Below are 22,301 nucleotides of genomic sequence, written 5' to 3'. Positions count from 1 at the left end.
GAAAACTGCTTTAATAACGATCAGATCGACGTAAGATACGATCGTGCGAGAACACTTTAAACGTTTCGTATTATACATATCGTCATTAAAATTTGTATGCACTCATATTCATTCATCGCTGTGATTCTTTTTTTTCGATTTCTTTTTCGAAACGCTTTTATAGGCCGGCCTCTCCATGCCGCGCGCGCGAACCTTTATAAAAATCATATATTATTATTATATTTATATATATATATATATTTATCACCAAATCAACAAATAAATATCCTAAATATATTAAATATGTGTAATATATATATATATATATATATATATATATATATATATATGTAATATGTTCTCCCAACAAATAATATATATATATATAAGTTCATCTATTTCGTTATAATAATATATTTATATATATATTACTTTTCATTTATATATATATATATACTATATTTATATATTAGGCATACTCTATATGTGAAAGTCTACCCTTGTATCCCGGTAGGATCGGAACGGTCCGTCCGACCTTGCCATTTTTTAATAATATTTCTTTTTCCTTTTTTTCTTTATAATATTGCCTTCTCACTATTTATCACCCTTTCTCTCTAGAAGGGTGCGTTCTCTTTCATTAGAACCACACAGATCTCCTCCTTCGCATGTGGTCGTAGCTCACAGCCAAAACCAAATAAATCCTAATGCATTCTTGCACAGAATCGTTCCTTCGTGACGCGTATTTCAATGCCTTTGTGTATCTTTTTACCGTAGTTTCTTTTATTACACATGAAAAATCCATTATCGCGCAGACAAAAAGAGATGCATTATTTCTTAGAAGCACCTAAATTAACAAAAAGAACGCGTATACGAAGGAATGATTTTTTTTTCAGGACAGAACGCATCCATATAATAATCCCTCGTCGTACTTTGCTGTTAAATTTTTGTAAACTTTGGTCTTAAATTTTTATAAACGTAATAATAGACTTCTTATTACAAATATCCATATTATATCAATTGAAAAGGAAACTTCTCCTGCGCTGCTTTCGTTTATTATGTAACTATTGTTATTCAAATGAGAGTGAAAATTTGGAAGAGAAAATTTACGATAAGAAAATTGACGATAAATTCACAATATGAATATAATCGATTGTACACTCTAAACGTAATAATCCGATACTGATGACTTCTTTTATCTTATTCAAAGATTATGAAGTTTTACGAAGCTGTTAGCACACGATCCATATAACACAGCTAATCTTACTGCATTATAAAATTTTATTTCAAGTATTCACTCGTTTCCATCCATCTTAATTTTTTTCTAGCTTCGAAACAACACGCTTCTATTATTTCTCGTGAACTTGTCATACATATTCTACTCAACAGATTTATCTGTTTTGCTTGTGATTCGTTTCCATATCTTTTTTTTATATATGTAAGCAAGTTAATAAATCTTCTCTTGTAAAACACAGAAAAAATAAACTATCTCCGCCATTAAAATCTCCGCGATTTTCATGGCAAGAAGGAAATAAACAAAGTTAACGAATATCTTGAAATATCTAAATCGTATGCCGAAACGATTAGAAATATTTCAGATCTCTTTTTGTCAAATCTAGTCTACCATTCTTGTATTTCCGTCCTACTCATGTAGGATTATATCTTCTCGATCGATGTGCAACTGGCTAAACCAGTAATTAAATGTATGAGGCCGTCGCCGTTCGTAGGGTGGAATGAAATGCGCTGTGAAGCGTGTGCAGAGGCATCAGCTTTTCGAGATCTGTCTGCGCGGATGACGCGAGAGACAAATCGCCTCCGTGTCCTTCCTCGTGATCGCGTCGTAGGTGCATGTCGACGCACTGTTTGTCACTATTATTATTACGATAATCGCCACGATCTTGCTGCAAGCGTTGCGACGAGTAAACCGTATTGGATGGAGGGTGCGGGAGGACGCGACGGAATTGAGAGGCGGGCTGCACCCTGCACGCACCCTGTACCCCCTCTCACTTGTCCTCGGACTCACCCCGCGGTGATGTGTCTGTATCCTGCCTATCGCTGTTATAAGATATACGGAAGGGCAGAGTATAAAGATGATCGTTCTAATTTTTCTTTATGCGCAAAACTTAATCTTTGCGCGCGCGAACGATTATAATGTAATAAAAATTCGTCAAGACATTGTACTTACCATATGTATCGTATAGACTTCATCTTGAGAGCAGTGGAGTTTTCTTTGCATTTGTATGCTAAGACTTGCTTCACGCTGCTAACGTCCACTGACGGAAACCTCGACGTCACATAAGCTGAAACAGCGTAGACACAAACTAATATAGTTTACAAGGAAATGAAGGTTTACAGAAATACATATGTGCATTAATGCACGTGTTAAAAAGGAGGGTCTTTTAATGTATCCCTCAAAATATCTTCATGTTTTTCATCGTATATACTTACATATAATGGCTTGAACCTTAGCCTTATCAAGGGCAGGTTTGACAGGACGTTCGGTAGCTGTGCCGGCACGGCTCCAACGTTGACCGGTGACAGAGCACGTCGCCAGCTCCGTCGGGCTGAACAATATCGCGGCTAATCCGCGTGTCAACTTGCGATAATCACTCCATTTGACGGCTCTCAATTGCTCCTCACAAACAGCTATACCCTCACCCAAGTGGACCTATAAAAGAAATGTTATTAAATTATGTTATCGTTATTATTTACACATTTTTTAGAATTTATTTTCTTTATAGAAAAAACATTTATATGAAGAGAATATTTTAAAAAGATTTGATATGCTTTGTGCATAAAGTAACAAAAGAATAATTATGAAAGAAATTTATTAAATTGATACCGACCACACCATCCGATGAAGATTCTTCGAATCCACGGAAGGCAGGCATCGCAGCTGGCGGAGTCGTTCTCATGTCCAGGGGCAGCCAATCACTCCTGGAGGGCGAATTTCTACGAACGGACGGTGATTGATGTTTACCACCTCTGGCTCCGAGTCGCGGTCTACCGCGACGCACTCTTCGCGCTGCAATCATCAATTATGAAAAGATATGCGTTTAATTTTATGTTTTTTTTTCAGCATAAACCTCGGAAATGTTGAAATGTAACTTGATTTGTTGTACTATATGCAATTATTTTTGTAACGAATATTAAATGTCAGACTTTGCCATACAAAATAATTGTTATTATATAAACAATAATTATTATGTCTATTTTATGAAAAAAATATGCAAATGATACATTTTTATAAAATATATAATATATAAATAAATTAGAAAAGAAATATGTTATTCAGATAATCTAACGAAAACGCAAAGTAGATATTCTTAGCTGATAAAACTTTTCCGGATGAGTCTAATATACATACAAGCTGTTCTCTCCAAAAGAATACGTTTATTTTTTGTTTTGTTATAAAAAATGACAAATATATTTTTTCAACTTAAAACTACATAATATTTTCAAAAATATAAAAATGACAATTTTATATTTAATATATAATAATACTTCATGCTGTATAGAACTTTCAAAAATTATAGGAATGATCGTGTATAAATAAAATTAATTATTTTCAATAAAATTTGGCCGTTGAAGCACATTTCTTTTACATAAGATGATATCGGTAACGTTGTCACTACAACAATCTTTTAATTGACGAATCAATTATTGCGCCGATTTTTCAGTCTGTGGATACATATAGAGAAACTTGAATAAAACACCACAATACTTTTCATCACTATCAAACGTTCATAGATTCCAACTTAACTTTCTAAACGAACGATCGTCTCGCAATCGTTTTTCGTCCTTGTTTTTCGTTCTCTTACAATTAGTAAATTCAATCAAGTACTTTGCCTCTCCAATGATCGATGACGCGACAATAATCAAAGCTATTAATTCTTTCTATCGAGATCATTGATATTAATATCAACAACGACCATGTTGCTCATAGTGTCGTTAAAGACATCGCCCTGACGATATTCATCTTCGTCGAAGAAACTCGCAAGTTGACTCCGTATGACATTACGATCCCAAGAATTGCTATCTCCCTGGCGGAGACGTTATCGTGAGACTGATATACTGATGGCTCGACGGGATCACATGATTATGATCCAGTGACCTCCTCTTCCGAGGAGGAAGAGGGAGCGGTGAAGAACAGGGAGGACTGCAGCACCATGGTTTTCCGTTGCAGCGACGTCAGCTCGAGGAGGTCGGGAGCGGTCGCATGGGCCGATCTGAGGTGTCTGCGTAAATTACTGTTGTTGCTGTAGACGCGGGCGCAGCGCGGGCAAGGCCGCGGATTGTGCCAGGTGCAGACCGTGGAAACACTCGATATTTTTAACGACGTCGAGGACGACGACGGTGGTGATCCCGTTTCCTCCGTACCGAAGCCGACGGCGGCTGCAACATACCAGCCGACCAATCTAGATTAGTTTCTCCATCCATCCGTCGTCGTCAGCCAAAAATCACCCTTTTCCCCTTTTCCGCCTTCTCTCCTATCCCATTTTCTCTCTCTCTCTCTCTCTCTTTCTCATTATATTTCCTCTGTCCCTTTTTCATCATTTCTCAATCGTCCCGACAATTATAATATCAGAATCTCTTGAGGTGATGTGCTTGGAGAATACAAATTCCTTAAATTGAAGATCCAGCTACAGAGTTTCTTAAAAGTCACACTTTTTTTTGTGGATATCCATCATTATTGCATTTTAATGTGGAATTATATTTTTAAACATGTTCCTCTATATGTGTGGTCGAGTATCTCGATATATTACTTTAATATATGTTCTTGTTTAAAAGTTATATGGATTTATCATATATAATATGTATCAATAGTTGAATGGTTGAAAATTGATTTAATGTAACATTACTGTTACATCAAATTCTTCTCTTTCGCACAAAAAAAAATCTCATAATACATACTTGTGTAAGAATAACATAATACATATTTTCCGTACAAATGTGAATTACTTTATTCAAATGTGTCGTTTGACAAAATTTCGGATACAGAACGAATCGCTACGACGGGATATTGCGCTCTAAGCCAGACGAAAAGTCTCTCGTATTCGCGATTGCAACAGGAATTCGTTTTCGTAGCCGAAAAAGTTCGCGTTAGTATAAGTTATACCTTTTCGTAGTCGGAACGTACAAAAGCGCGAACGTAAAATAGGAACGTCGCTATTATGATAGGATTACGCTTTTAGTATTCGCGTATTCGCGGGAAATCCTATCGAAATATAACGATGACAAATGTCTCGTCGCCACACATTGATATTGCAATTAAATAATGAGATTCGCATATTGCGCCTATATGTCGCAACAATGGAAATGAGGGCGAGGGGCGAGGGATGAGGTGAGGAAAAAAGCACACTTGATTACAGATCTATGGCTACTTGATTGATGCATCTGTCGCTAGCGAAATTAACACACGTGTTTGTTTATATGTGTATAGGGTTCTACGTGCTGCGCGACTCGACAATGCCGCGCGATCCTTCGCAAGCTTTCCTCTAATTAACCATTTGTGCACTTCTGGGATAGATTTTTGTCAGTCTAAAATAGCAGCGAAACATTTTTTTTTTTTTTTCGTCAAGCACTAAATAGCTAGTAAGTCAGCTGATTAATACGCGCTACTTTTACGTGTAGATAATTGCTCAATTCCAACTTTTTTTTTTACTAATTCATATTTAATTCTATTAACTCACATATCAGTAACAAAAGATCCATTATTCGCCGCTCGTAATATAATTTTTTTTCTGATGTCTGCTACGCGAAACGATTATATTTCTTTTAAAGCCATATACATCTCTTAAAAATAAAATCAGCAATGCGTGTGTGTTGAATATGTGATGAATCGATATATATGTTGAAATGTTTTATGAATAATTAACATTAGTACAAAGGTAGCCAAAATAAATTATCTTACCACGTAAGAAATGGACGGCAACATATAATACTACTTATCTTCGCGAATATCACATTTGCAAATACCATAATTCTTCGAATATGTATTTTAATTATTTCTCTTGCAGTCTCTCGCGCGCGCGTGAGATATGATAATGATTATATTACAACTTAAAAAATAAACGTAAAAAATATTCTAATGAATGACGATGCAATTAAAGCTTCTAAATTTCACGATTTATTTGATAGTTACAAGGATCTTTACTTGCTTGACTGCGAATAGTCGCGATAATACCGAAAGTATCAAAAAAAAAAAAAATTAAATCGTTCGCGGCATTCATCATCATGCACAAATGTTCAAGAATCTTGCTCCAGATAATTTCTGATAAATTAAGTGCAGCGTATGTGCATTAAATTGCAAGCGCACTCGATGAAAGCTTAAGCTATTTGTAGTGTTGAGCCTCGGATACATGCGCACACGAGTGTAGTTTCTGTATATGTAACTACTTCTAAACATTTTTCCATTGAAATGATAAATATGTTTAAAATAAAATAAATATTAGTAAAAAAAAACTCATAAAGAAATACAAAAATTATATTTAAAAAAAAAGTATTGTCTTCATACATGTATAAAAATTAATCAAACTTAATTATCACATTGCTGGAAGTAACAATCGCACGTATATTGATCAGTACAATATTTTTACAATTGCACCAAACAATAATATGATAATTCGCCGATTAATCCATGAGTTTTTTGGATAAAAATCAAAAATATAAAAAATTATATAAAAATGTAACAAATTTATAAAATTAATAAAAATCTGTAAAAATAGATTTAAATAAATTTCAAAATGATAATGCTTGTGCACATGTATCCAAATACTGTTATATCATTTTACGCCCATCACTCACTGCTAGTCAGTTAAATATAATGCAGTGTCGCATATAATAAATAAATTACCGTGGCGTATCAAATCTCAAGTAAACATTGTGGAAACGTTAGCCAAAAGTAAAATATACATTTCTCGATAAGTATTTCATTATTCAAATTCTTTTTTGATGCAGAGCTCATTCTGTCCAGATAATTGTTTGTTGAAAAAAAGAAATTCTATATTTGAAGCATAAATCAGAGAATTTGCATTTTCTTCCGCCAACTTGCTTTCGTGTTTATATTAAGCCAATAATAAGTCACTTTTGTGGAGCCCACAGTTCAGCCTAAAAAGAGCACTTCATCAATTTTTTTTTTATTCTATCGGTTTTGTCGCTACAAAATTGCTATGCCTGGCAAATGTCCTGATAGAAATTAACAAGAGCGTTTCTATTTTCAGACGTTAAACTTGTATCCTGTATGAATAAATATAATGATTGAAGCGATTGCATTGTTATAAATTTTATGTCTAATAAAAATTATAATAATGCAATCGCTTCAATCATCATATATTTCACTGGATCACCAAAATTACACATATTTTTTTATATAATCTATCATCTAATTTAAATTATATAAACTATTAAATCTAAAAAATCAAAGAATTTTGACATGCTAGATTTTAGAAAACTATGCAAATGATAAAAATGTATATTTTTCTCTCTATTAATTTGCAGTAGATCTCTTTTTTCTTACGCATGAAATTCTCGCAATTTCTATCAGGAACTCCGATCCTTTCGCACATGCAATATTTTTTTTCTTCATACGTGATAAAGAGAGACATTCACGAAGTCAATACGCATCAATTATCTGTTCAGAAATTCCGCCAAGTACAAGCTGCTGTACTTTACTATCCTGTTTTCTTTCATCTCTTAGACGCCTTAATACAGTATATTCCGCGCGCATACACACATGCATACACTCGCACTCATCGAAAATCAGTCGTATATATACTTTTTCTTGCAATGCGATTGCCGTTTTATAATATATGTGGGATAGCACAAGACGCTATTGACCTGCCCGTTTATTAAGAGAATAACTTACTTCGGATACGCCATGATTCGAATAAATATCATACGTAAATATTAGCGTGTGATGACTACTTTAGAAGCGAAATATTCGTATTTTCGATACAGTCGTATTGGAAAAATTGCCGCTATTTACATCGAAAATTTCGCACTTTTGCTTTTCGCGCATACTAAAATCTAACACTAATCTTAAGCTTATATATTTTTTGAAAAAGTACACTCGAAAAAGATCGACATATCGATCGGGAACAGAATTTACATAAAAAATTATGTAGAATATATTGCGTTAAAAAAATGCGATTTCTCATTCGAACGAAGAAACGATACCTCTTTTTGCGCTACAATACCTTTAAAAAATTTCACAATAATACTTTTTAATATAGTTTTTAAAGATATATATATAACTTTTTATTAATTTTTTTTTCAAATAATTATCTTTATGCCAAAAATTCTATCAAAGAATTTATGTCAAATTTATATGTCTCTTTCTTTCAATATATAAGATTTAAAGTTTATTTTAAAAATTAATAATTCGACCTTTAGTCGTAAAAGAATAATATAACAAGGTAATAATTAAAAATTAAGTACTATATATTTTTTCACACTGAGCTTATCTTTCCTTAAACATAAAATATTAATATATTAAAAATATATCTAGTATAAGCAGAAACGTATAATCTTAAAACCATAATTTATTTAAAAAAACTTCTAAAAAAATATTTTCCTAAAACAAAAAAAAAAAAAGAATTTTAATACTGTTTCAATTTTTCAATTACAGATTTCAATTATTTCTAAAACTAATACTGACATATACACATAATAACACATCATGCATGTTTCTAACAAATAATATAAATTACTTAAACTGCATGAGAAATATTGTTTTTATCGACTAGATTAAAATTTTCATTTCAAATCATCAAATAAATAATAATGTAAATCAAATTAAAGGTGCGAAGTATGTGTGTTTCGCGATGCTACATACACAAAAGAAGATGTCCATCGTTCAAACAAGAAACCATATATATTACCTTCATTTAAGGTAATATTTCCTATAGCTACACCTATATATTAGTAACAACTAGCGATCGAATATATGAGTTATTTTTTGTTATGTGACGCGCATACAAATTACATAATAATTTACATATATACAACACATAATTAAACGCGCTAAAAGATATTGGTTTTTATGATGAAGACGACGCACACATCGAAAGCTGTGCGACGCGGAAAATCGAGGTATATATATATCCTTTCGAACATAAAACATCTTCGAGACAGTGGACGCAACCACGAAGATATGCGTTCAAAGTTTTAAATTAACGACGACAATAGACGTTGTAATTTTAATAGGAGAATAGTAATAGTAGTAGTAATAGTAATAGTAGTAGTAATAGTAGTATCAGTAGTGTGGTATTGATAATAATAAGATTCGATTGATAATAATAGCGATAGAGTGATTATCATAATAGCAATAATAATCGTAACAACGCATAATACAAATGCTGAAATCGCAGGATTTTAGGATTAAGTTTAATTATAGGATTAAGTTAAAACTTATTATCGCAGACAAAAGATAGTTTTTCAGTGAGCGTTTCTGTATCTACTCATTAAGTTCTTTTGGAAAAAAAACTGGCAAGTACTGTTGGTATTTTTCATCACAAAAAGATATTTTTTCATCACAAAAAGATACTTTTATAACCATGCGATGCATGTCGTTGCATCTCTTTTCATTTAATTTACAATAAATTAGGTATTGTTAGATCCAAAAAGAAAATACTAAAATATTGCAAGATTTTTTTCGAGTATTATTTCCTATAAGCTGTAAGTATGTTTGTTATCGATTGATAAAAACCGTTATTTTTTGTTTTTCTCCTTTTCTATCTTTCCTTTCTTTTTGCTCTTTGCTGTCTTCATGTTGCGGAATTACGGAATGTTTGCACACACCATTTGTGAATTCGTAATATAATTGTAATTATAACAGTGAATGTTCGGAATTGTATTGTGATATTAGCTAGGTAACCGGTTTTTAATGCCCAGCGAAGTCCGGCCTGTCAAATGATGCTTACTATTATGTGACATTCTGTAACACATCACTCTGATATACACAGTATATGGAATCTCAGGCAAAGGATCGAGTAGACACCAAAATGACTGAAAATAAATATTGAAAGTAGCAAGACTTCTATAAATAATACCAATTGCAGATCTTAATATTACTAACGCTAGAAAAACTAAATGGAATAATAAACATAAAACTCTACAAGTAGCGTACTAAAAAAATAACGTACTAAATCTATATCTCTTATTCTACAAGACACTGTATTGTAAAAAGTCAGTAGCTGAATTTTTACAGTTGAAAATTATATATAGTATGATGTGTGAAGAATGCACCATTTTAAGAAATGTTACTCTATATTGGCAAGAGAAGCAGAATGAAATGTATATGATCCAAAGCCTGAGAGTTGATGAATGTAACACTGCTTGGCAAATGTATAACAATATTATAATATGATATGCAACATTTATAATCTAATCTTATTTCGGTACTAATTGTCAGTTGTGCTGGGCATCCATTCATATCATTAACTCAAAATCTCGAATGTACATTCGTAGTACATTTTTAACGTGTAAAAAAACATTGCAATCACTTACCAATGTAATAACAGATAATAAAAACCGTTTGTATAATATCGGCAATCTGTGTTATAGTTGCAGTTGTTGCAACTTTTCCCAGTACTATTGTAAATTGTATTGTATGTAAATATATTATAATATATAGCTGCATCTGTTTAGTAATTTGATTGTATGTGAGGTAAGGAGCCTGTTTATATGAATGGTACGACTTAAAAGGTTACGATTCTAGGGGACATATCCAGTGCCCCATTTTCTAGAATCGTTATTATAAATCGTACTTATGGAACTATTGTCATCTGTAAAATATAATATAAAAGATCCTGAGTTGTACTGTGTGGTACTATGGCTATGGAATTGTGCGGCAGATATCTATGCTGGTTTACTTTTATAAAAAGTTGAAATTAGATGTCCCTAATAAAAGATGATAAAAGAAAATTATTGCAAAAAAATGATAATTAACGAAATCATTATTAAAAATAGTTAATACTTAAAAACAATACAAAATATATTTCTGATAAAAACTTATATAAAAAAAATACAATTAATTATTGCTAAAACATTATTACTCTTTTCTTCTCTAAAGAATATACTGTAAAGTTTTTCTTGCAAAACTGTTGATACATGTATGAATTTCACACAAAATGTTACTGTGTTTCTTTGATACTTTAAGAATTCTTTGTGTTTCAAAATAAATAAATAAATTTTAAAAAACTAAATATATTCTATATGTGACTCATAAAAAAAAAAAAATACGACTTATATATAAATTATATAAATATCATTTAAGAGCGTTGTTTTATTATGAGCACTATAATTTTTCAAAAAAATAGTGAAATAAATATCTTTATGGTACTGTCATTAAACATATGTATTATTGAGGTAGAGTATTTGAAAAATACTCTTCTACGGATGTGCTTACAGACAAGAAACCAGCAGAGACATTGCCTTCTTATTATATATTGTTAAATTCAATCTGCTGCATTATTGCGATCACGGTTTGTTGATAACTGTTAATAATAAATATTATTACTCTGTTGAGCTGTCAATTGGCTGTATATTGCAATGTATGCATGTGAAAAATATATCATGTACGAGCTATGTCATTGCACATTGCGTTGCAATAATAAAGTAAATATAATCCTCTGTAAGAATATAATATTGTTGTAAATATCTGTAGTCTGTATAACACTGTATAGCATTAAATAAAACAACAAGTATCCGGCTGCAGAATTATCAGTACGAGGTGGGATGGCTGCTCCACCTTCGGCATTTTAGTCGTTCTCTCCCCCATCATCAGCGTTCATCTTTACGATGAATAGGCACGGGACTTTATATGTAAACTAGTCTCCCAAACCTATATACATTGTCGACCTTCGTATGAATGATCATTCGAATGATCTTTATAGGCGTCTTATTACGGACGAAAACAAACAAGTGCGCGACTGTCGATCGTATTTGATTTCTTGTCCTCCATTTGTGTTTGTGCGACAAGAATTGCATACACGTTTCCCAAAAAGATTTAAAATTATAAATTACACCCGTGCACACACATACACACCTCTGTGCACAGAACCTGAATTATTAAATACGGAATCAGCCTTGTGTCGTAATGTTATTTCTAGCTATTTGTCGGTCAACTATGAAGATACGTTCCCTATTGAATCACAAGTTCACTAAACAATAAAGATAAACTCGATTTGTTACTATATCACAAAATGATACAACAAACTGGGCACAAGATAATAGATTAAAAAATAAATAAACATCCTGTACACATTAGTGATACGTAGCATCGAATTGCAACATCCCACTAGCAAAATGCTTTGAATCACTAATCTGCGCCACCTCTACCGAGTAAGCATTATCGCCAGCTTGGGCCTGATACGATCTGAGCTTTGGTTCCGTGGTGCCACCACCACCACCGCTAGCTCCACCTTCCTCGGTGATAGCCCGAGAAGGTGGAGCAGGAGCCGCTAAAAGCACCTTATTATCCACCTGAGTCTGAGCTTGAATCTGAGCTTGTGATTGAGCCTGAACTTGTGTTTGAGTTTGAGTCTGAACTCCTCCCTGAACCTGCGTTTGTCCCTGTCCCTGTCCCTGGACCTGAACCTTAACTTGATGTTGGTAGATTTCTTCCTGTCGTTGCCTGTCTGCCACACTGAGGTCGTGGAAACTGACCAGGTGACGCTTCAGGTACAGCTTGGTCTTGAATGGCTTGTTACATAGAGGGCAAGTGACACTCTGAGGGTTGTGGATGAGGCGCATGTGCTGCCGCAGGTTGGACAAGTTACTGTACATGCGGTTGCACACAGGACAGGGGCGTGGGTCCAGCGAGTGCAGTTTACGCAGGTCAGCTGCAACACACACACAACTTGCTCTAACCGGTAGCAGCCCACAGCATTGCACGTTACCACAGCATAGCACCACGCCTTTTCACACCACGTATAATGTCAGAATGATACCACCCACCACAGGACAGCAACAACCAGCAAACAATCCTATTTTTAGCGCTACCCAATTTTTGCTGCCTGCACAGTACAAAAAGAGTATCCCCCGCAAGAGTATCACTTGCAAGGATGCAATGAATCAAATATGTTTGACAGATAAAACAATGGTAATGCAGTAAGAAAAAACATATAGTTTGAAAACAATGGTAAGCATGAATCGATGAAATGAGAAACAGTCAAACTCTTTTGTTTATATATTCATTACAATCTCTTAATTCTCTCTTGTTTTTTATGTAGAAAAATAATCTTTTTTTGTAATAGAAGATTAGATACGTTAGCATGTAGACACAAATTCGTTTTTATATGTGGTAACATATGATAAAACATCAATTTAGAATTACTTAAAAAAAAACAGTTTTTTATTGATGAATAGATTTGATGTCTTTATAGTTAGAAAAAGGGATACCGAGAGATCTAAAATTATTTTATATATTTTATATACAACTTAAGAATAACATATCATTAAGATTAAAACAATATTATAGGATTTGAAATGTGTTACAATTTAGCACAACTTTATTCATTAATAATGATTATATTAATCAATATTTATTAATAATAGATTCCTTAATGCAATTATATTGTGCATAAAAAATAAATGGCACCACATAAACATTCATCTATCATATTTAATCCAAAGCAGTATGTACAAGCTGATTTGAAAATTTGTCACATATATGTAGATATGGCATTTATAATGAGTAAACGAGAAAGCAAATGATTATAAGATAGATTTTTATTGGTCTGAGTGTTAACTTTTTAATAAGCAATGATCTTTTATATTAAACACTTTTTTCAGGGTTAGGTTTTAATTCAGTGTATATATGTATGCTTTAATATACACATGTATGTGTATATTCAACGTATGTATATATATATATATAAAGCAGGAAAACAAAAATTATAAAGCATATTGGGGTGGGGTTGTTTCTTGAATATGTACACGCAGGACTTTATTGTTAATGATTCAAGTTTTTCCGGGCTATTTCGGTAACGTTCATACAACGCTACAGCTGCTTAACTGCAAACTGCACTCTGTGGACTCAGGCCTATTACAGCCTCCGAGTGTCAAGTGTCTCCTACCGCCTACCAAGACCTACCGAGCTACACACGAGCTTACCATTTCAAACCATCAAAATTCCTTTCTGCTTCCTTGTTTTTATTCTTATTTGACATTTGTGATGTAATGGCTAGGTTGTTGCTGTTTGTAATGGTGCTCGCACTACCAACAAATAATAAATTCTGACTCACCTTGCTGCTCCTGATTTAATTCCGTAGTCCCATGTGATGGACCTGGCATTCCTCCTTCTACATTTTGGTTTCCTAAAATAGACACATTAATATGAATTTTAATACAGTTTAAGATTTATATTATATTACAAAATAAGAAAAAAAGAACTATACATTTAGAAGATTCAGTTATCGTAAAACAATTATACAAGATAAAATGTTTATTTTTAAATATTAATATTAATTTTTAATTTCAGTTTTTTTAGACTAAATACATTTCTTTTTCTCCTTTTCTTGTAAAATGATTACCTTGATAAGATGATGGATAAGATGGCAATACTTCCATACCACTATCCAAGCTAAGAAATCCACTGGGTAATGTATTAGCTTCCTGTTTAGGTGAGCAATCGTCATCACTGCCATATTCAGGTAATTCTATTTTTGGCTGAAAGTAAAAAGTTAAAAACTAATGTAAGATTGCCTGTATATATGTAGTACATTGATATTATCAAAAATATTTGATTATGAATAAGAATACGAATACAAATATAACAATACGAATAAGAATATATACCTCAACAATATCGAGATCTTTATAACAATCGAGCTGAACTTGAGGCTCGATAAGTGGACGCGAGCGAGGTGCAATAGTAGCACAAGGCGGTATCGAGGGTGTTGGACTAGAAATTGGAGGTGAATCACTTTTTTTACACAGCCTTTTCAGTGGTGGAGGGCTTGAAGGTGGTGGAGTTCTACTGCGTTCATCGTCAAAGCTCGGTGAGATCAGACCACGGCCATTTGATGCATGGATGTTGTTTGTCTTCAAATGCTGAAAATTATTAAATTATACATACATTATAATACATATGCATTACATGTATATATAAACACAATGGCAATAGGAGACATGCAAAAATGTACAAACTTATGTCAAACAAACCTTTTCATTGTTATGTTGATTACTTTGGGAGTCGGTGAGGCCACGAATTTGAAGAGATTCAGCAGTACGTAGAAATGTAGGTAATTCGGCCTGCGAGATATTTACTTCTCCAGCGTACATAAATTCCAATAACGACTGTAGATGTTCAAACTCAACATCTCGCATGAAAATTATTGGATGCTTGCAAGGATTTGTCTGCAAAATAAATTTCATGTAATACTATTAATTATTAATTACATATTTTGAAATATTTATACAAGCAAAAAGAATTGTGAAACCAATAACAAGTTATAAAAAAAAGTTATTCCTTTAATCTTTTTTTCTTTAATATCAAGTATATATTATTATTATTATATAATTTTCGATTTAAATTAATTATATTTATATTACAAAATCCATCTTTATGATTGTATATCTACAATAAATATATATATATATATATATATATATATATATATATATATATATATATATATATATTATTAATATAAGATATATATACGTATCTTATATTAACAACACAATTTTAATTACATATTTAATTTTTTTCCTGTGTTTAAATTTTTTTGCCAGTATTATAATCGTGCAAACGTGAAATTATAGATACTTAAAATTTTTTAAATTCACAATTAGCTTCTGCTTTACAGGAAGTGCTTCATATCTAATTGCAAATATCTAATTTAGATAATCGTAATATCTCTGTTGAAAAAGATGCAAGAGATAACATAGTAGATTACTATTGCATAATTTCGTCTGTAAAACGAGTACGACTAATTGAACAAACGTATGGGGCGAGCTCGTCCATTTATCGACCTCCCCCCAGCCTTCGCCGGCGCGTTAATTGTCGGTCAGCAATTACATATAAATTTTATTCGGCGCGGTCGCGAAAGCCTGCGGCGGCGGCGGCGGCGGCGGCAACAGCCGGGAGGGGCGAGGGGTTTAGCGGAGGGTGAAAAATACATGCAAATATCGTGACGTAACCGCGAGCACAAATATATATATGCGCCTCGCTTTGAAATGAGGCGCGACGAAAAAGATAAGATGCGTAAGAGGTCGTCACGTAAATAGGTATTGTGTAATTTTGGAATTATTCATCGCGAGATGAGACGAAGGAAATGCATGTACGTGCGCGCACACATGTACACACACGAGCACCGCGGATGGAGGGGAAACAGGACGAACAAGAGGCAGACAGAAAGAGGGGGGAGGGAGAGGGGAGAGAGCGTGAGAGAGAGAGAGATTGAAGAGGGGGACGAAGAATAGACGAGAGGAGAAACGAAGAGAGCGGGGAGGGCGGCTGCCGCGCCGGAGGACGCAAAGGGGGAAGAAGATGAGGGGGAGGAAGAGGGAGGGAGAATAGAGGCGGGGAGGAGAGGGATTACGTCTAAGGTGGGGAGCGAGAAGAAAATGGTTTTCTAACCTTGAACAGCTCCTTGAAGTAAGGGCTGCACGCGGAAAGGACGACCTTGTGCGCCTGGAGTCGCCTGCCGTCGCACGCGAAGGTAACGTCGACGAAGTCCTCATCATCTCGCAGCGCCTCGAACTGGCTCGTGATGTTCGCCTGAAAGTTATTCCACCGCAAGCAAAACTGCTGCTGGCTATCCGTCATTCTCTTCGCACGCTCGACTCCCCTTCAACAACACCTATGATCACACATGTGGGGGCAAACTTATAATACCATACGCCCGTGGGAAAAACTTAACTCTCTCATTACTGTAAAAATGTAAAATGTAAAAAGAGTGAATCGATGACTGAAGAAGAAACGTACGATATAAATAATGACAATCGATATCCAGGTTGCCAGCTGTCGGGCAGAAAAATTCTCTAGGCTACGAACGGCGGTCGCGCCTCGCGCGAGGCGCGAGAGAACGGCGTGATTCGGTACTCGCGGACATCATTTCCATCGAATCTATTCCGCGAGAGATTCGGGCCACACGTTTTTAACGTAGACTTCCATATGCACACTGTGAAACTTGGTAAATGTTTTCTATATAAATTTAAATAGATTATACATATATCAGACAATTTAAATAATTTTAAAATTTATCTATTTTTTTATATTATATGAAGAATGCGAATTTTGTATACTAATAAAAAAGGGTTATCAAATATGAAACATTATTCTCCAGTTTCATCTCGGAAATAATAAATCATTATACTTAAACAATTAATTCTTTTAAGCAATAAAATCTATTTGGAAACTTTGTTTTCTCAAATGCAACTCGTTTATTCGATTAAAAATCAGGAATGGAAAATGATTCTTAATCGGAATAAATTTTGATATTAATTTACGGCAATTGTCTCTGTTCATTGATGATAATAAAAATTACTGTAAATTACATATATTCTTAAATTTTATATTATTTGCAATAATAAAAATTGGAATAAGGTATCTTTTTTTTATATGATACTATAGCGATTATATACCAATATCAATGGCCGTTTCATATTCATGGGCGGCGAGTTACGTCATACTTCAAACAAATTATCCCTAGACGTTGCATCCAGTCGCGAAGTTCGGACGGCGCGTGCGCCATCGACAACGCGCGCTCTCGCGCCGACTGTCGAAACTGACGGCGGACGAAACGGATATCGAATTTTCGGAAATAATAAGCTACATATGCAACAATGTACTTCGATCCTGCTGCAAGCATACATACGTGCATGCGTGTTGCGTAATTACGAATGCTTGTTCATGGTATATGTGCTATGCAAAAATATGGCCGCTTCGTTGCGAAAACAAAAAAGCTTGTTATCGAATCGTGTAATAATTAATGCGACGTGAATAACAAATTAACGAGAGATTTTGGAATAATAATCAAAGAGCAAAAGAAACATTGTAGTGTTTTTATTATTGGCAGAATTAACTTTTTTATTCTTACAATAAGGGCGTATTATACACATATGTATTATATTGAAAAATATTTTGAACGTTCAGCGAGTGCATTTGAAAATATAAATATATTTTCAATAAAAAAAATTCATTATTTTATATTGAAAAAGACAATAAGTAAGATTACTTTTGGAAAAATAATCAAATACTCCATTATGTAGTGAGAGATTTAATCAAATAATAAAAAGTTGCAAAATCTCTTTCAAACGAATATAAATATTAGATAATCAATATATTATTTTATGATATTAAATACAATATTTATTTTTCAGTTTAATATGACAGGAACCGCTTGACCGAGCGTTAGAATTGCTTGATATGAAGTTAGCTGAAAGAATGCTCGAAGGGCAACTATGTATAATTATATCACCCGCGAAATTTGATACCCGGCAAGGTAAAGTGGCGTTCATGCTTTGATGTTCGTCTAAAGTGAGACACTTATGAATCGAATGCATTGCATCTAGGTATTTGTACACCATGAGCGATTGATTAAGCGAAGCTCCGCAAAAAATTATTTTATCGATCAATTTAATATTATAAAACTCTTTGTTATTCATTTTTTGACAGTATATCCAACTTGTCACACGCGCCAAACGATCGTTTATACGACGATCAGACGCATAGAATTATGAAAATGAAAAAATTATTATCATACCACATACATGCGAGTGTGAAATTTGAGTCATGGCGCACATAATATCTATAAGAATGACACGTTCGATCCATCGGTGGCCAACTTCAGACGGGCAAAGGCGTAAACGACGCCGAGTATACCCATAGTCGTATGCGCATTCTGTCAGGCGCTCGTGGATCTCAGGTCGCACACACGATTTTATCCTATATTTAACGCTTGCTCTCTCGAGTCGGTCTGACGTCTCTCGTCCCGTCCGCGTGTGTCTCTCGATTCCGCGATTCTTGCTCTCGCTTCGCGTCGCGTCGCTCGGTCCTGTTCGCAGCGGAGTTCGGACGGAACGCGACATGCGAAAGTGCGGTGTCCCGACTTTACAGAGAAATATGTCAGTGACGTGAACGTGCACGCGGTAGCGTCGAGCCCTTTGCGTTTTACGAGCAACAAGAAGAATGTGCGCCAAGCATCGACGCACGGTAAGAATGGATCGAATCCGTCCCGTCCCCATCTCCGTTTCTCTCTCACGATGCCGCCGTCCTTTAACCTAATTCCGCCCTTTAGGCTCTCTCCTCAGGTTACTGTAGGAATATTCAATCAATACATACATTAAAAGGAACATTCGAGCTGCCTCGAGCTCGATCACGCGAATACATCCGCGAGTGTAACTCGCCCGCGCGGTTCGATGCACGCGTCGCCGATTCGCGACGTCAACAGCTGATCGAATCCTCTCCTGGCCCGAATCACTCTTTCTCGAGCTTTATCGTGCACCCGTGCTGTGATATGCGAAGAGAGGGGACGGACAGGTGTATCCGAGACAGTTGAAGCATTTAACGTGTTCACGCGTACCTTGTACTTTGCACCGGGTATCTTTTTTTTTCATAAGATATAATGCTCTTATAACCTAAAAGATGAACTCCAGTCAGAGTCGCAGATCCCCCCCTCCCCTCTCTCTCTCCTATCCTCTTTTCCATCGTTTATGCACTTTAATTTTTTTTTTTGCAGAATTTATGCATTATAGATACTGATTCAATGACGATGTAAGATTTCTATATGATGCATGATTTATGTAACACCAATATGGTCACTGTGAGAATTCTTGCAAGGTACTTTGTATGACAATGATCATTTCTCATAGATTTATGCTATATCTGAACAGACTATAGATTTATTCTTATCATAGAGAAATTGGGACATAGAATGATAAATGATGATGAATAATTCTTTAAAATAGTAATCAATAGAGAAATGATAAAACAGTGATTAATAGAAAAGGGAGATATATATAACCATTATGAGAATTGCATAACTTATCAATTTAAAAATGATCACTTTAGTAATAAATAATCAGATATAATCAGATTTACTAGTAGAAGAAAAGCTCGATCGTAAAATTTCAACAATATTAATCATATATTTTTTTGTGATTTCAGTATCTGCACAACTTCTTTCATTGGTGATTGTAGTGGTTTCCCATAGTGGAAACCGAAAATTTTATACTACGTTACGGTGAGTAACTTCAAATAATTTACCTTTGTATAATATAAATAATTATTTATATTCTTTTAATTTCTTCAAGACATAGTTAAAAATCAAGTTTACTTAGCATCAGCAATTTTTTTTATTTATATTTGTAATACTTAGAAAAAAACAGTTAAAAAAATTAATGAATAAGCCATATAAGTTATTCTTTTCAAAAGTTCTAATTCTAAAAAAAAAAATGTTTTTTTCCATTTCTATCTGGCTTTCCCAAAGATGACACATTTAATCTTATCTTCGTCTAAATGAACAATGTTAAACATGTGCGAATTATATGACAAAAGATGATAGGCTCATACCTTTTTGCGACTCCAAATATTATTCTAAGGCTTCATGAATCTCGCAACCATCCAGCGGAAGCACCATAGAGCACTGAAAAGACTACATAACTATTGTATCATATCAACCGAGCATTACCTTAATCTTGGTAGGAGTCGAACGGACTTGGCAATGTACAGTCTATGCAGAAAATGCTTTGACACGATCCGAATGAATATCGGTTCTGTTAATGAAACATCCACTTTTCCGGGATCACTTCATCGCGATTGGGTCAGTTCGTTCTTAAAGTATATTCGTGCAATGGTACACAATCCGTTCTAGATAATGAAATATTTTTTTTCAGCAGAGAGAAGTTAAATTATAAAAAAAATTTTTACTTGAATTTATGATAATAATAAAAATAGATATTTGTCGAAGACATAAAACTTGTTGACTAGTACAAGTAGAGTCTCTTTAAATTTTTTTTAATAGTAGATCTTTTGGTCCATTTGTACAGCAATTAATATATATATATATATATATATATATATATATATATATATATATATATATAATGATTTTTTTTAAATGAAAACGCAGAAGAATTATAAATACTTTTTTTTATTATAAAGAATTATAAAGGCTTAAACGTGTTGCAAGTGATTGATAAACATATAAAATAAATGCTAATTTCTTTGTATCTTAATTGCTCTGTTTGTACTTAAGTAACGTTTTTTGCATCAGTCTATTACATGTTTTGCATGTATTATTAAATATCGAGAAAGGTTGTCATTTTTCGCAAGCTTCAGATTAAAATTTTGCTAAACTTTGCTTGAAATTAATTGAAAAGTGTAATTTTATTAAAAAATTCCACACAAAACTTAGTTTACAAAAAACCTTCCCTTTTTAATTGCTTATAACTTGGAAATTATTGATGTTTTGATATTTTCCTTAAGGAAGAGCGTCCACAAATGCACCAGAAGTCTACTATTAAAAAAAAAGATTGAGACTCTGATTTTGAGACTGAGATTTTTCCTTGTATAGCTAAATAAGATTCACTTGCGTAAAAAAAAGCATTAGTTGATCTTAAGCATAATATTAATAATATAAAATTTATACATATATTCCAGAAATATGTTTTTCGCATAATCTCCAAGAATAAAAAGTTTACGTATGAATACATTTTTCTAAATCAATAAATTATGCAACATTTTACGTCAATATACGTGCATTATTAAGAACATATAAAGTCTGAAACCTGTAATTCTAACATTGCATGATTAGATGTAAGAATTCTACAAAAAATGAACGTATGGTTTAATGTATAAATTGATAAATAATGGATGAAATAAACTTATATGAGACTGGTATCAATCGATACAAAATTAACATTGCCTTTAACGAATGATTATGTCTTTGATCAATGATCATAAAATGGGTAATGGCTCTGATGTGTAGTAATTTTCCGTGTTGACTATTCACGTTGTAAATGTAAACTATATGCAAATTCGCGTGCGATCAACATGAAAATCCAAGATATTTCTAATGAATTTCAAAAAGTATATATATAACGCGACTATTTTCAATAAATAACAATAAATGTTTGAATAATAACTGTTTATAATAATTCATATATGGAATAATCAAGAAATTAAAATTTATATTCAAATGACATTTTACATTTTGCATTTTACATTATTTAGAATATATGATTTTTTATCATAATCATGAATCTTTCCTTTTTTCTTTTTTGCATTAACTTTGTACAATAAAAACACATACTTTGAACGAGCATTTTTACGCAAGATTGTACCACATGTTATCAGTCGTAGATAAGAAAAA

The 22,301-nt window shown here is 33.5% G+C and overlaps 1 protein-coding gene across 5 annotated transcripts; it reads right to left on the bottom strand.

The window, feature by feature from the left end:
* Positions 1 to 935: 935 nt before the first annotated feature.
* Positions 936 to 20,613, bottom strand: LOC126858216 (protein abrupt-like). 5 transcript variants are annotated; one of them, XM_050608390.1, is made up of 9 exons: positions 16,565 to 16,906; positions 15,145 to 15,339; positions 14,779 to 15,033; positions 14,514 to 14,649; positions 14,226 to 14,297; positions 2,823 to 3,001; positions 2,425 to 2,644; positions 2,162 to 2,276; positions 936 to 2,031 (listed from the first exon to the last, which is right to left on the bottom strand). In XM_050608390.1, exons 1-9 carry the CDS (start codon positions 16,751 to 16,753, stop codon positions 1,980 to 1,982), a joined length of 1,413 nt encoding a protein of 470 aa, XP_050464347.1. In that variant the 5' UTR covers positions 16,754 to 16,906; the 3' UTR covers positions 936 to 1,979. The 5 variants fall into 5 exon arrangements, with proteins under 5 accessions (XP_050464347.1, XP_050464356.1, XP_050464325.1 ...); XM_050608368.1 differs by lacking the exons at positions 936 to 2,031; positions 2,162 to 2,276; positions 2,425 to 2,644; positions 2,823 to 3,001 and adding exons at positions 11,498 to 12,821; positions 20,501 to 20,613 and having other exon boundaries at positions 16,565 to 16,787; XM_050608382.1 differs by lacking the exons at positions 936 to 2,031; positions 2,162 to 2,276; positions 2,425 to 2,644; positions 2,823 to 3,001 and adding exons at positions 11,498 to 12,821; positions 18,700 to 19,139 and having other exon boundaries at positions 16,565 to 16,787.
* Positions 20,614 to 22,301: the final 1,688 nt, after the last annotated feature.

The sequence above is a fragment of the Cataglyphis hispanica genome, chromosome 2 (genome assembly GCF_021464435.1).
Source record: "Cataglyphis hispanica isolate Lineage 1 chromosome 2, ULB_Chis1_1.0, whole genome shotgun sequence".
NCBI classification, from domain to species: Eukaryota; Metazoa; Arthropoda; class Insecta; order Hymenoptera; family Formicidae; genus Cataglyphis; species Cataglyphis hispanica.
The sequence above is the reverse complement of the archived record's forward strand: the minus strand, read 5'-3'. Positions and strand labels throughout refer to the sequence as shown.

Bases quoted from the DNA above. Each gene is read 5' to 3' on its own strand.
- LOC126858216 (XM_050608368.1), bottom strand. From the start codon at position 16,753: ATGACGGATAGCCAGCAGCAGTTTTGCTTGCGGTGGAATAACTTTCAG. The intron at 15,340-16,564 runs GTTAGAAAACCA...TTTATTTTGCAG, and splicing joins ACTTCAAGGAGCTGTTCAAG to ACAAATCCTTGCAAGCATCC. The intron at 12,822-14,225 runs GTGAGTCAGAAT...TGTGTGTTGCAG, and splicing joins ATTAAATCAGGAGCAGCAAG to CTGACCTGCGTAAACTGCAC.